The following is a 14,944-nucleotide window of genomic DNA, read 5'->3' as shown; positions in this document are numbered from 1 at the left end:
ATTATTTATTGAAAAGTTTGACTTCCACTAAAAGTTTGAGAGAATTAGTGGTGTACGATTTTATTCTGTTCCTCACACAATCACCATCGTAAGGCTTCAGAAAACTTGGAATATAACGGGCAACCTTTTTGCTCATTTTATGGTGCTTTTTACGTTTTGGAGCTTAAAAGCCCCAGTTCTCATTCACTTTTTTTATATGGAAAAGTGTAGCCAGGATATTCTTTAAAAATTTCTTTTGTGCTTCTTGGAATTCATACATGATTTAAAAGACATGAAGTTAAGTAAATTAAGACATACTTTAAATTTTGGGTGAATTATCCCTTTAAATCACTTTAAATAATGTTATATAATCAGTATGCGTCACAGAAAAAAATAAAGACCAAATAACTATAGCCATCTGGGAGCTGAGCGGGTGAAAATAGCCTGTTACAGGTCTAGTCCAGGTTGCGTATTAAAGTCTGTCTTGTCAACCCTGCTGTTTACTTCATTTCAGCACCAGTGTTAGCCTGTAAGCAACACCAGCATGATTTGGTGGATTAGTGTCTGTACCAATAGAGCAGATGTTATCTGTTCAAGCAGGTCCCTTTAATGCCTAAGGTGATTCACCACTGTTAAATGTTGGAACGCTCTGACAATGAATTATCCATATACTGTCTTTGCCGGTAAACTCTAAAAAGCCTTTTCCCATAAAGCCCATGCTTATGCTGTGCACATTCATATAAGCAAGATGGACCAATATTGCCCACTTCTGGCCAGAGGGAGCCTCTGCTCTTAAGCATTACACAATTTCTGGAAAAGTCCAAAGTCAGGGGCATTCTCATCCCCTGAATCACGTTGTGAACATCACCCAGCCTCCCAGTATATAAACCTATCAGAGAAGTCACAGTCCATCTGCAAGGAAGAAACAGGATCAATGCAAGGTAAGTACAAGAGGAAAATTGAAAGGATGTTTTGCCATTTGAAATGTATGTGTTCATAAATGCTTTTATAGAGGAACATTTGTTTGATTTTAAATGATCATATAATGTATATTTTATCCTCTCAACTCATTATTTATTCTCTTGGCAGACAGATTCGAATAATGTAATATTTATACATTTGTACTATAACAGCTTTGCAGAGTACAGTTAGTTGCATTTATGAAATTATGTTTGTCAAAAGCCAATAACCCACTGCTGCAAGAATGTAAACAAGATTTTGTTTTGTACTATTTTACTCAGAATTAGATGGCATGAAATTTAAACCCAATATTTTCCAAACAGTCCATATTAAAACTCCTCTATGATGTTTATAAATCACAGTCCACCCACACTTGCTTAATGTCATCCAAAAAGTATGGCTGTTAGGCTGGGCGGAGTTTGAATGTGCTTTGCCTTCTAGAATTTGTATTGATTTTTTTTCATTGCAGAGAGGAATTTGAGGGGAGCTATGCTAGGTCAACTGCATTCAGGACGCATACTGTGCCCTAGCAAGATATTATTAAACAAAGCAAATCGCTTACTCTGGACAAGCCATCTGTTATACACTTTGTTCCTTATAAAAACCACATACTAGAGGTTTATAATGTCATTATAGGCAGAGCAACATCTAGAACTGCATAGAAAAACAAGTATCACCAAAAAAGGACAAGATTAATTCAAATGATGATAACAAGGAGATAAAGTAATATGCTTGCAAAATTCTGCATTTTTGAGAAAACTCAAGGTTGTCAATGTTTTCTTTGCCCCTAAAAGGGATAATTCAACCAAAATGGAAAATTCTGTCATCATGTACTCACACTCATGCTGTTCCAAACCCATCTGACTTTCTTTCGTGTAATACAAAGGGAGATACATCTGAATATCTGACCTGCTCTCTTCCACACAATGAAAGTGGATGGCTGTCAAGCTCCTAAAAGGACAAAAAAGCACCATTAAAGCATCATAACATAAGTCATTCCACTCATGCATTATATTAAATACATATGACCAGTGTAATCGGATTACAAAATAAATCGTTACTGTAATCTAATTACTTTTAGGCATGAAAAGTTGTGTAATACATTACATTTTAAATTCTTGTAATCAGATTACAGTTACTGACATTCAATGAAACTAATTACTTTTAAGTAACATTACTTGGGTTACAAATATTTCAAAAAAATATTATTTATGAGTAATACAGTTAAAATGTGAATTTATAAGTTCATATGTATGTCTGTTTGCAGTGACAGCTGAAGGGTATGTGACAAGTGTTTTAGAAAGTAACTTAAAAGTCATTAGAAATGTGATTCCTTTTTAATGAAGTAATCAGTAAAGTAATCTGAACATAATTTTAGAGAAATAGTTAGTCATTTGTAGTGGATTACTTTTTGTGTAATTTACCCAAACTGCGTATGACATTGGCATGACATTTGTGTAAGGAACAGGCTCAAATTTAAAGATGCTGTTAGCTATTTTTTCATTGAAAGGTTTGCAAAAACTGTTCCTACTCCCTAAAAGATATTAATGAAATACATGTCCTGAGATATCTCACTGGCCTCTGTGACAGCTCTAGACTCTGTGAACAGCAAACAAAAATGTGTCAGCGGTCCATGGACAATGATGCTTTCTGCCTGTCAATCATTTTGAGCATTTTCATAGTATTGTAGTTGCAGCGAATTATTGAGGCATAATCATTTTTATGCCATGTTTTTCATAACAGTTGTCTGTTGAGGGCGATATTTTGTAGCTGTGTTTTTTCTGCTCTCAATAAAGCTCACTTTGGTATCTTTGGAGTTCAAGGTTTTGGAAAGAGGGGGCGTGGCTAATCCAACGGCTCAGTCTCGTGGAAGTAGAACAGCTGAAATCACTTACAGCACCTTTAAGTAATTTGTTCACTGAAAATCTTGCTTGACAGCTGTGGTTACCATTCACTTTCATTGTATGGAAAAGAGCAGCTTGGGTATTCTGCTGTAAATAATTCATTCTCTGTTCCATTGAAGGAAGAAATCTATACAGGTTTAGAAAGACATCAGGCTGAGTAAATGATGACAGAGTTTTCATTTTGGGGCATTTGTAAATGAGAAAGCAACAAACTGCAGGCCTCGCACCATATTTAACATTACAAAACAGAAACTGTCTAGCAAAGCATGCTGGATTTGTCTCTGTTCAATGGCTCTTCATGTTAACATTTGCGTGGTAAAAACAGTGAGCGGCATGTTTCTTATGTAACTAGGCTCCCAGCTTTAATTTGGCTGAGTTTGGGTCTTTATTTACACTTACCCTGAGTAAAAGGTCTGTCTCACCACAAAAGGCGACTTTAAAAAAAAAAAAAAAACACGTCCCTAGGACTGAGTCAGTGCTTTTATGATGTTTACCTTGAGCTCTGGTGTGAATTATGAACTCAACAACAGCTGTTGCGAAGCAATGACGTCTCTTAAAGTGATAGTTCACCCAAAAATGAAAATTCTTTCATCGTTTACTCAGCCTCATGCCATCCCAGATGTGTATGACTTCCTTTCTTCAGCAGAACAAATCTGAATAAAAATAGAAATATATCTTAGCTCAGTAGGTCCTTATAATGCAAATGGATGGTAACACGATATTTGATGCTCAAAAAAGCACAGACATTCAGGAATAACGTCATCTATATGACTCCAGTGGTTAAATTAATGTCTTATAAAGCGATACGATTGCTTTTGGTCCGAAAAATATCAAAATTTAAGTACTTTTTAACTATATATCATTGCATCTGGTAAGCAGCAGTATGCGTGTTCACAAGAGGGCTGAGGTCACGATGGCATAGCAACGTTCCATTCGTTGCAGCAGACGCTCTCTACCTCTGTTGGCATTGCCTACATGTGCACCACCACATCTCCTGAGCTCTTTGTCTCTCTGAGGCTTGTTGTTGTGCTGCTGTTGGTCCAGCCTCCTCCATCTCCCTGTGCTTCTGGTCAGAGTACTCAGGTTCAAATAAATATGGCTGTGCAAAAACTTTTATCTCCACTTAAATCAAAATCTTCTGACATCTTTGTTTAAATTTGCTTCAATTTGTTTACGGCAGTCAGTCTGTACAGTGTTCCTCCTACTCAGTTGTGCTGCTCTTCCGGGGAGTGTCGCGCATGCGTCACTTCTCGCATGAACATGCCAACGGCAATATGTCACAAGAGAGGCCGCATCACCTCAGCCCTCTCGTGAACGCACATATCGCTGCTTAATGGATGAACTTATTTATAGTTAAAAAGTACTTAAATATTGATATTTTTCACACCAAAAGCGATTGTATCACTTTATAATACATTCATTTAACCACTGGAGTCGTATGGATGATGTTAATGCTGATTGTCTGTGCTTTTTGGAGCAACAAAAATTGTGTTACCATCCACTTGCATTATAAGGACCTACTGAGCTAAGATATTTTTCTTCAAATGTGTTCTGCTGAAGAAAGGAAGTCATATACATCTAGGATGGCACAAGGGTGAGTAAATGATGAGAGAATTTTCATTCTAGGGTGAACTATCCCTTTAATGTTTGGAAATATCAAACATGATTAAAAGTACTGCTTTATTGGAGCAATGGATAAAGGTTGACCTACTTACAGTCACCCACACTCATGCATACTCGGAAAACTAGGATTAAGCGTTGTCAGAACAACCATTCCTAAAGCTTTTGGTAAGGGAGATTTGCTTTCAAATCCATGTAATCAGCCAGAGAAAACATGTAAATATTCAGAGGTTGCAAGTTTGCAACACTTCCACTGATTGTGTTCTTGAAATCTTTTTGGTCTGATACCATGTGATGACATGTTACAGATGAACTAGTATCTTAAAAGAGACAAAAAATATTTGGCTATAGTTAAACAGCCAATACAGAATATGAAAACCAGCCTAGGGGTTTGCTGGTCATAGCTGGTTTAAGCTGTCTAGCTGGTCAATCAGTCAGGCCAAGCTGGTGTTCAGCTGGTTTAGCTGGTCAGCCAGCTTTTCTCCCAACCTACCCATCTCACAAGTGCTTAAAACTTCTCTAAAACCAGCAAACAAGACCAGTGTGAGACCAGTTAAGGCTAGCAAACCAGCTCAGGCATTTTTCAGCAGGGAAATGGTACAACTCTGAAACAAAACTATGTTTGTTTGGTCTTTGTTGTAAGCAACATTACCTCATGCTGGGTCTTATCAACATTACAAAAACATCAAGGTTGCAGGCAGGCTAAGACAGCCCTTTTGTTCCTACCAGAGCTATAAATAGATGTATTGATCTAAACGAATCAATGCCCACACAGTCTGTAGGAGAGTATCTTGCACAAACCACATCATTTAAAGTCGCAGTTGTTTGCGGTTCTAAACTTGCTGAGTCACTGTCGCCACAACCTAATAAAAACAAGTCAAATTACTTCAAATAACCATTAAAATTACACTATAACTTCACTATTAAGCCACTCACCACTTCCTGGCTTCTGTTTCACTGTGTTAGACAGCATCTGAAATTTGGACACAAGCAGCCACCAAAGATGAAGATCTCATGGTCTCTACTGGGGCTTTCTCTGCTCTACCTCTCTGTTGAGTGTCTGCTACTCCCAACTAAAGAGGAGCTCAATCGTAAGTTAAAAGACAGTTTATACTTAACTTTTCAGATGTGCTGTGATTGACTGAGATACAAACAGTTATGTCTGTTTCTTCAACTTTGGACAAGTTCATCTCCCAGGGGTTGATTTATATATATATATATATATCAAAGAAAAAAATTGAATTTATATACAGGTGCATCTCAATAAATTAGAATGTCGTGGAAAAGTTCATTTATTTCAATAATTCAACTGAAATTGTGAAACTCGTGTATTAAATAAATTCAATGCACACAGACTGAAGTAGTTTAAGTCTTCGGTTCTTTTAATTGTGATGATTTTGGCTCACATTTAACAAAAACCCACCAATTCACTATCTCAAAAAATTAGAATATGGTGACATGCCAATCAGCTAATCAACTCAAAACACCTGCAAAGGTTTCCTGAGCCTTCAAAATGGTCTCTCAGTTTGGTTCACTAGGCTACACAATTATGGGGAAGACTGCTGATCTGACAGTTGTCCAGAAGACAATCATTGACACCCTTCACAAGGAGGGTAAGCCACAAACATTAATTGCCAAAGAAGCTGGCTGTTCACAGAGTGCTGTATCCAAGCATGTTAATAGAAAGTTGAGTGGAAGGAAAAAGTGTGGAAGAAAAAGATGCACAACCAACCAAGAGAACCGCAGCCTTATGAGGATTGTCAAGCAAAATCAATTCAAGAATTTGGGTGAACTTCACAAGGAATGGACTGAGGCTGGGGTCAAGGCATCAAGAGCCACCACACACAGACATGTCAAGGAATTGGCTACAGTTGTCGTATTCCTCTTGTCAAGCCACTCCTGAACCACAGACAACATCAGAGGCGTCTTACCTGGGCTAAGGAGAAGAAGAACTGGACTGTTGCCCAGTGTTCCAAAGTCCTCTTTTCAGATGAGAGCAAGTTTTGTGTTTCATTTGGAAACCAAGGTCCTAGAGTCTGGAGGAAGGGTGGAGAAGCTCATAGCCCAAGTTGCTTGAAGTCCAGTGTTAAGTTTCCACAGTCTGTGATGATTTGGGGTGCAATGTCATCTGCTAGTGTAGGTCCATTGTGTTTTTTGAAAACCAAAGTCACTGCACCCATTTACCAAGAAATTTTGGAGCACTTCAGGCTTCCTTCTGCTGACCAGCTTTTTAAAGATGCTGATTTCATATTCCAGCAGGATTTGGCACCTGCCCACACTGCCAAAAGCACCAAAAGTCAGTTAAATGACCATGGTGTTGGTGTGCTTGACTGGCCAGCAAACTCACCAGACCTGAACCCCATAGAGAATCTATGGGGTATTGTCAAGAGGAAAATGAGAAACAAGAGACCAAAAAATGCAGATGAGCTGAAGGCCACTGTCAAAGAAACCTGGGCTTCCATACCACCTCAGCAGTGCCACAAACTGATCACCTCCATGCCACGCCGAATTGAGGCAGTAATTAAAGCAAAAGGAGCCCCTACCAAGTACTGAGTACATATACAGTAAATGAACATACTTTCCAGAAGGCCAACAATTCACTAAAAATGTTTTTTTTATTGGTCTTATGATGTATTCTAATTTTTTGAGATAGTGAATTGGTGGGTTTTTGTTAAATGTGAGCCAAAATCATCACAATTAAAAGAACCAAAGACTTAAACTACTTCAGTCTGTGTGCATTGAATCTATTTAATACACGAGTTTCACAATTTGAGTTGAATTACTGAAATAAATGAACTCTTCCACGACATTCTAATTTATTGAGATGCACCTGTATACACTGGTGGCCAAAATTTGGAATAATGTACAGATTTTGCTCTTATGGAAAGAAATTGGTACTTTTATTCACCAAAGTGGCATTAAACTGATCACAGTGTATAGTCAGGACATTAATAATGTGAAAAATGTCTATTACAATTTGAAAAAAATTTCAGAACTTCTTAAACTACTTCAGAGAGTTCTCATAAAACAATTCTCCACGTGCAGCAATAACAGCTTTGCAGATCCTTGGCATTCTAGCTGTCAGTTTGTCCAGATTCTCAGGTGGCATTTCACCCCACGCTTCCTGTAGCACTTGTATACATATATATTCAACTTTTTTCTTTGACGTTTTCTTTTTGTTATATAAGGTCACATTAAAACTGACTTTTTACAATGCCATTTTCATTTATTTTTTTGTACTTTTTAAATGCCTTTTATGTAAAGATTTTATTGTTTTAGCATCATCCCAGATGCAGAAGGTCAGTATTAAACTATGAAAATCCATTATAAAAAATTAATTATTGCATTTTTAAAACTATGATAATGTAAAAAAACAAAACAAAGAAAAAGTGAAATAAATATAAACCATTTCAATATTTGTTGTGTGAAATGTATTTCTATAATTAAAAAAAAAAAAAAAAAATGATTACGACTGCCCACAGTTGTGGCGTTATTTCCATCACACCAAACAATTTTGACCTTAATAACGTTTTATAAGCAAGTCGACAAAGTGTCAATAAAGAGCATGCTGTAGGTGATGTTTGAAGAAAACAAAGAAAAATCAAAGTAAAAATAATTTGTGAGCAGAATATTTTTATTGGGTGTCATTTCCTATCAAGCTGCAATTTTTGCCAAATTATGCAAAAACATTTTAAAATATTATTAATTGTGTTAAATAATATATATTTTTATTGAAGCTACACTTACTAAGCACTTTATTAGGAACACCTGTATACCAACATATTTATATGATTAACTAATCAGGCAATCGTGTGGCAGCATCCAATGCTTAAAATCATGCAGACAGTTCAGCTTCAGTTAATGTTCAACATCAGAATGGGGAAAAAATTTGATCTCAGTGATTTCAACCGTGGCATGATTGTTAGTGCCAGATGGGCTGGTTAGAATATTTCTGTAACTGCTGATCTCCTGGGATTTTCATGCACACAGTCTCTAGAGTTTACTCAGAATAGTGCCAAAAACAAAAAAAACATCTAGTGAGTGGCAATTCTGAGGATGGAAATCTGAACAATTGTAGTGAGCAGAATAGCATCTCAGAATGCACAGCATGTCGAACCTTGAGGCGGATGGGCTACAACAGTAGACCACATTGGGCACTTTATTAGGACCATAGTGTTCCTAATAAAATGTTAAGTGAGTGTATATAATTAGACTGTATTTCAAAAACATTTAAAATGTAATTTCTGCCACAGAATTTTATTAAACGCAATACAGAATTTGAAATGTGGTGGAAATGACATTGGCATGGGAATTTTTTCATTCTGAAAGAAATGTCAAAATAACACAAATCCCCCGTGAATTTTTGCACCAAAATCAAGTCTTTACTTACAAGTCCACATTGCTAAAAGTGGCCAAAGTTGAAGAACCCCCCCCCACCCTTGTACGGTCTCTTATCTGATGTACTGTAAGTTAATGGTGGCTGTCTTGGCTTGTTGGCAGAGATCTCAATGCTTAGTGAAAAGTACCTGGATAAACAGATTGAAAATGCCATCACTGGGGTGAAAGAGATGAAGACTGTGATGGAGAGATCAGAGGAGAACCACAAGAGGTTCCTGTCAGAGCTTGAGAAAACCAAGCAACAGAAAGAGGTGAGACAGGCTGAAGACTTCTCTTCTCCAAACCAACATTACCTGCAGTCCAGCATAGACTATTATGAATTTCCATGCTGGCTTAGGTTAGTTTATGCTGGTTTGGTGCTGGTCTAGCTGGTGGATTATTATAGCATAACTTTGTGAAGCTAGCCTGAAGAAAACATTTGCAAATATAATGATATATATAAAACTTACAAAGCAAATTTTTTTTTTTTCCACGTGGAATCGTAGAATTTATATTCTTACATCTGGAAAACTATCCGTTCCATTTCCATCTGTTCATCTAAGATTAGAACTGATTTTGCAGGTAGATATTTTAAGTACATGTCACAATAGTAGTGGACTTTTTCTTGTTGGGATCACAAGTTATTTGCTCCTTTGCCCATTAGAATGCCCTGAAGAATGCTCAGGAGATGGAGGAGAAGCTGAATGAGGAACAGAGTGTGTGTAATGAAACCATGCAGGCTCTGTGGGAGGAGTGTAAGCCCTGTTTGAGGAGCACTTGTGTAAAGTATTACTCACGCACCTGCAGCAGTGGAGCTGGCCTTGTGGGACGACAGGTGAGTCTGAGATACAGTGACTCCAAAGATTATTTGATCACTTAAGCCACATTTAAAGATGAATGAATGGCATTGCATTAGATAAACCATGTAACTTTTCAGGCAAAACATTCCATGAAAATTTAAGTTTGAAACGTTAAAACCAATGTTGGGTAAGTTAATAAAAGTAATTCACTACAAATGACTAATTACTACTCTAAAATTGTAATCAGATTACTGAATTTACAGATTACTTCATCGGAAAAGTAGTCACATTACTAATTATTTTCAAATTACTTTCTACATTTTTCACAGAAAACATTTTATTTTTCTCTTTAACAAATTCAAAATAATGTCAATATTTCCTCCTAGTTCATAAACTTCAGCTGTCACAAAAGCTCAAAAAGATGTCAACATTAATGAAATTTAAGTTTTAAATGTATAATGTGTAACCCAATTAAGGTAATTTAAAGTAATTAACTTAATTGAAAGTCAGTAATTGTAATCTGATTACAATAATTTAAAAATGTAATGCACTACACTACTTTTTGTACTAAAAATTATTTCAGTTACACCCAAAACTGGTTAAAATGATAGATATATTGTTAAAAATTAAGACAAAGTATTTTGACACCTTTAGATTGTTAAATGTTAGTGGAACATGTCCATAGTTATTGTGTTGGAACTACAGTTAGCAAAAGGATCTTGAGGGGAATGGACTTCTGCATCCACTAAAAATGTCATTGACACCAGTTGGTTAAATGTCATTCAAATAATGGCTCAGAAAAATGTAGTTAATTTCAAGAAAAGCCCTAACATGTTTTGTTTGCATATATGGTTTGATATTTGATCTAATGCAATGAGATTCAGACATTTGAAGTGTGGCTTAAGAGAAAGAAAACTTTATTGGGACCACTGTACCTGCACATGCATACCTTATTCCATTATGAAGTTGGAAACCATTCTTCTCTTTGTTTGTCCTTTAGCTGGAAGAGGTTTTGAACAGGACTTCTCCCATCTCAATCTGGATAAACGGGCAGAACATTGAGACTCTGGTGGACCAGGATCAGAAGCAGACCAGACACTTCCAGGACCTGGAGGAACGCTATACAGAGGTGGCCGATGGAGTGGACAACATTTTCATGGACAGCATGAGGGTTTTTGACCACATGCGTGCCTTCCACCAGCCCAGCTTCTTCCCCAGTCCCTTCCGTATGCCCAGCATCTTCGGCAGGCCGGACACAACAGCCAGCAGGGCTGCTCGTGTCTACAGGTCACCCCTGCATGACCCTGAGTTCCACGGCTTCCATAGCATGTTCCGGCCCATGATGGAGATGGCGAGAAACATGATGGAATCATTTGGACCCCACATGGGAAATGAAATGGATTTCCCATCACAGGGTAAATGTCAGGGTTTACCAAGCTTGGATGCAGTAACATATGGACAATGTTAAATGTGCTGTGAAAATGTTCATACATCCTGATAGAGATTATTTAAATAGGTCTCCTGAGAAAACACTCAGCAAAAAAAATAATATTCTTATGTATTTTTATTCTTGATTTCCGGTAAAAACATAGAATGTACACTTGTTTTCAGAAAGTATTTCTTGAATGTTTTTGAAGGGTTGGGTGCACTTTTTGTCGTAGTAGTCAGTTTTTCACTGTAGGCAGTGAAACAAGTGGAAAAGGGGATGCATTAAAGGGTATTTTTAATTATTTGTTTTATATGCATTTCTGATGTGTCCATATGAAGACCTAGCCTATATGCAATTCTTTTTTTCTTTTTTGGCCAATCATAGAATGCTCTCTGCCTTTTATGTGTTCGGGGTTACCAACACATCTTTGGATTGTGGCGTATTGGAGAGGGACATGTGTTTGAAGGGTTGGGGGCAGCCTAATTCAATGGATTAGTCAACTGTAATTTGGCAAAATTGGCTGAAATTTCATACAGCACCTTTAACATATCTTTCTGCTGTAATTTTGTTACTCCAAATGCCACACGTATTACGCAACATCTTTGTTTAGGTTAAAGGCAATTTGATACATACAACAATATACTATTATACCATAATATAGTAAGTATAATACTGTTTGTTATGAATACTATTAATACTGTTTTGCACTACATTTCTTTTCCTCCATTCGCAGATGGAAGAGTGAATGAGGACGTCATCATAACCAAACCATTTGGAAATGATAAGATGACTTGCAGGGAGATCCGTCGTAATTCTGCAGGTTGCATTCAATTAAAAGAAGAGTGTGAGAAATGTAAAGAAATCCAACACATTGGTAAGAGCAATATTTGATAAAAAATATGCCTTATCACAATCACAAACTAGCTCTTCAACTTGGCTTTTGATATGCAGTGATTTTCTAGTCGCACAATGTGAGCCTTCTCTTCCCCAGATTGTTCTGGAAAGCGGCCCCTGGAAGGCCCCCTGAAGGAGGAGCTGGAAAGGGCTCTAGCAAGGGCTGAGAGATTCACCCAGGAGTACAACAACATTCTGAGGCGATTTGAAGAGCAGATGTTCAACACCTCTAGTGTGCTGGACCTGTTCAACAAGCAGTTTGGTTGGGTGTCCTCTTTAGCTAACCACACTCAAAATCAGGACGGTTTCTTTAAAATACAGGCGGTAAGCATTAAGTACATAATCATCAGATGCCCAAAACAACTTGTATGCAAGCATGATAAAGCTTGCCATTGTTGAAATATCCAGTAGATGGTCACATATTCACAAGGTTTGTGTAAAAGAACCCTGCTATTAAAATTTTGATCCAAGAACGTTCTGGGTTTGTAAAAAATAAAACCTAAAAAGAATGTTTCTAGAATGTTAGGAATTGGTTCCCAAGGAAAAACAAACAAACGGGAAACATCCGCTAACATTAAGGGAATATTCTGTGTTTGTTGGGAAAAAGGGTTTATCACACTGAGGTGTGTGTGTGTGTGTGTGTGTGTGTGTGTGTGTGTGTGTCACCTACTGAAAAGTGGTACAATGGGCGTCTTGTTACAGTTAAATTTCACATCACATTGCAGATCTGTCAATCGTCAATATAACTTTGTGTGCAGGTGGTGTCAAAAGGCATGGATAATGCTGAGAATCCAGCTGACACAAAAGTGTCAGTCAAACTGTTTGATGGGCCAGATATGAGCTTCACAGTGCCAGGAGACATTCCCTGGAGCGACCCCAAATTCTCTGAGGTGGTGGCACAGGAGGCTTTGGATCGTTACAAACAGAACACTGTGTAAGCCTTTTCAACAATCTTATAAATCTTGTCATTACGATGTTCCTTTAAAATCTCTTGGAAATCAAACTCTAAGTATAGCATTTCAAGTTAGATGAATGATTATGAAATATATTTATCTTTTCTTCTTCAGAGTCACAAACTAAATGCTTAGAGGGTGGGTACTTCCAGTGAAGGAGGGATTGGCTGAGAAAACTGACAAGTACCTTAGAGGATCCTTCTGAATTATAATTATACCATTGAATACTGCGAGATGTTGTACTCCTGTAGCTTGATTTCTGTTGTCTAGCATTATTCCTTTCTGTCTCATTCTGCTTAAAATTCAGAGAACCTACAGAGATTGTATAGAATAAGAGCTTGTGAACTTATAATCAATTGTGCATTGTGAAATGTCAATAATAAAACAAACAAAATTAAAAATATTCTTCATCCATTTGTGTCTTTGCTTGAGATAAAGGAAGGGTATGCAATATAAACTTGCCAGCATTGCAATGAACTCTCACAATATAACTCTCCATACAAGGGTGAAATTCACAAAACCTGTCAACAATGTAACCCCAAAATCACACACAAAAAAGATAACAAATGCTATTTTTTTTGCATTGTGACTATTTTGATAACTAAGCCCCCCCCTCCACATTGGGTTGTCTTTAACAAATTTAGGTGTCTAACTACTTTGTAATTCAGCATTTGATGCAATGTACTTATTATGTAAATATGCATTGTTGCATTGTACTTTTAAAGTACCTGCATCTGTAGTTACAGTTGTGGCCAAAAATATTGGCACCCTTGGTAAATATGAGCAAAGGCGGCTGTGGGGGGAAAAAAAACTGGCATGGTTTATTCTTTTGATCTTTCATTCAAAAAAAATCTAACCTTTAATTGAAGAAACAATTGAAACGGGAAATATCTCATTAAATATTTTTCTCCAAAACGCATTGGCCATAATTATTGGCACTCTTTTATTCAATACTTTTTGCAACCTCTCTTTGCCAAGATAACAGCTCTGAGTCTTCTATTATAATGCCTAATGAGGTTGGAGAACACCTGGCAAGGGATCTGAGACCATTCCTCCATACGGAATCTCTCCAGAGTCTTCAAATTCAGAGGTCCATGTTGGTGGTCTCTCCTCTTCAGTTCACCCCACACATTTTCTATGGGGTTTAGGTCAGGGGACTGGGATGGCCATAGCAGAACCTTGATTTTGTGGTCAGTGAACCATTTTTGTGTTGATTTTGATGTTTGTTTTGGATCATTGTCCTGCTGGAAGATCCAATCAGGGCCCATTGTAAGCTTTCTGGCAGAGGCAGCCAGGTTTTGATTTTTTATCTGCTGATATTTGATAGAGTCTGTGATGCAATGTATCTGAACGAGATGTCCAGGACCTCTGGCAGAAAAACAGCCCCACAACATTAAAGATCCAGCACCACATTTAACCGTGGGCATTGGGTACTTCTTCATCTCTGTGTGTGCCGAACCCATCTCTGGTGTTTGCTGCCAAAAAGCTCTATTTTTGTTTCATCTAACCATAGAACCTGTCACATTTGAAGTTCCAGTAGTGTCTGGCAAACTGAAGACACTTGAGTTTGTTGTTGGATGAGAGCAGAGGGTTTTATCTTGAAACCCTCCCAAACAACTTGTGGTGATGTGGGTGATGTCTGATATTTTTTTTTTTTGTTTGACTTTCTGACCCCAAGTCCCAACTAATTTCTGCAATTCATGAGTTGAGTTGTGATAATGACATTTTTTCACTTTACTATAATTAGGAGTGAATGTGCTTAATTGTCATGAAATGAATGTGATGCTGTAAAAAAACAAAAAAGCTTTAACATTATAAACTTTCTTGGGGTGAAATACAACCCAGTCATTTCTTTGTAGGATTCAAACAAAGTGTACATTCTCATCCAAACTCATGTAACAAGATAAATAGGGTATGTAATTTTAGTAAATCATTATTAATGTAACAAAAACATGACATAAAATGTTGGGACTGAAAATAGTTGGTGCGCCTGACAAAAAAGGAAATTATTAAAATATTGTGCCGTTT

The 14,944-nt window shown here is 37.2% G+C and overlaps 1 protein-coding gene across 1 annotated transcript; it reads left to right on the top strand.

Annotated features, from left to right (window-relative positions):
* The first annotated feature begins 777 nt into the window (after positions 1-777).
* On the top strand, positions 778-13,319 carry LOC127456674 (clusterin-like). Its single transcript, XM_051725141.1, has 9 exons — positions 778-920; positions 5,430-5,554; positions 8,964-9,112; positions 9,505-9,675; positions 10,641-11,055; positions 11,803-11,943; positions 12,061-12,287; positions 12,722-12,897; positions 13,031-13,319. Exons 2-9 carry the CDS (start codon positions 5,467-5,469, stop codon positions 13,041-13,043), a joined length of 1,380 nt encoding a protein of 459 aa, XP_051581101.1. The 5' UTR covers positions 778-920; positions 5,430-5,466; the 3' UTR covers positions 13,044-13,319.
* The last annotated feature ends 1,625 nt before the right edge of the window (positions 13,320-14,944 follow it).

The sequence above is a fragment of the Myxocyprinus asiaticus genome, chromosome 19 (genome assembly GCF_019703515.2).
Source record: "Myxocyprinus asiaticus isolate MX2 ecotype Aquarium Trade chromosome 19, UBuf_Myxa_2, whole genome shotgun sequence".
Lineage (NCBI taxonomy): Eukaryota > Metazoa > Chordata > Actinopteri > Cypriniformes > Catostomidae > Myxocyprinus > Myxocyprinus asiaticus.
Note: the sequence above shows the minus strand (reverse complement) of the source record. Positions and strands in the feature narration are given on the sequence as shown.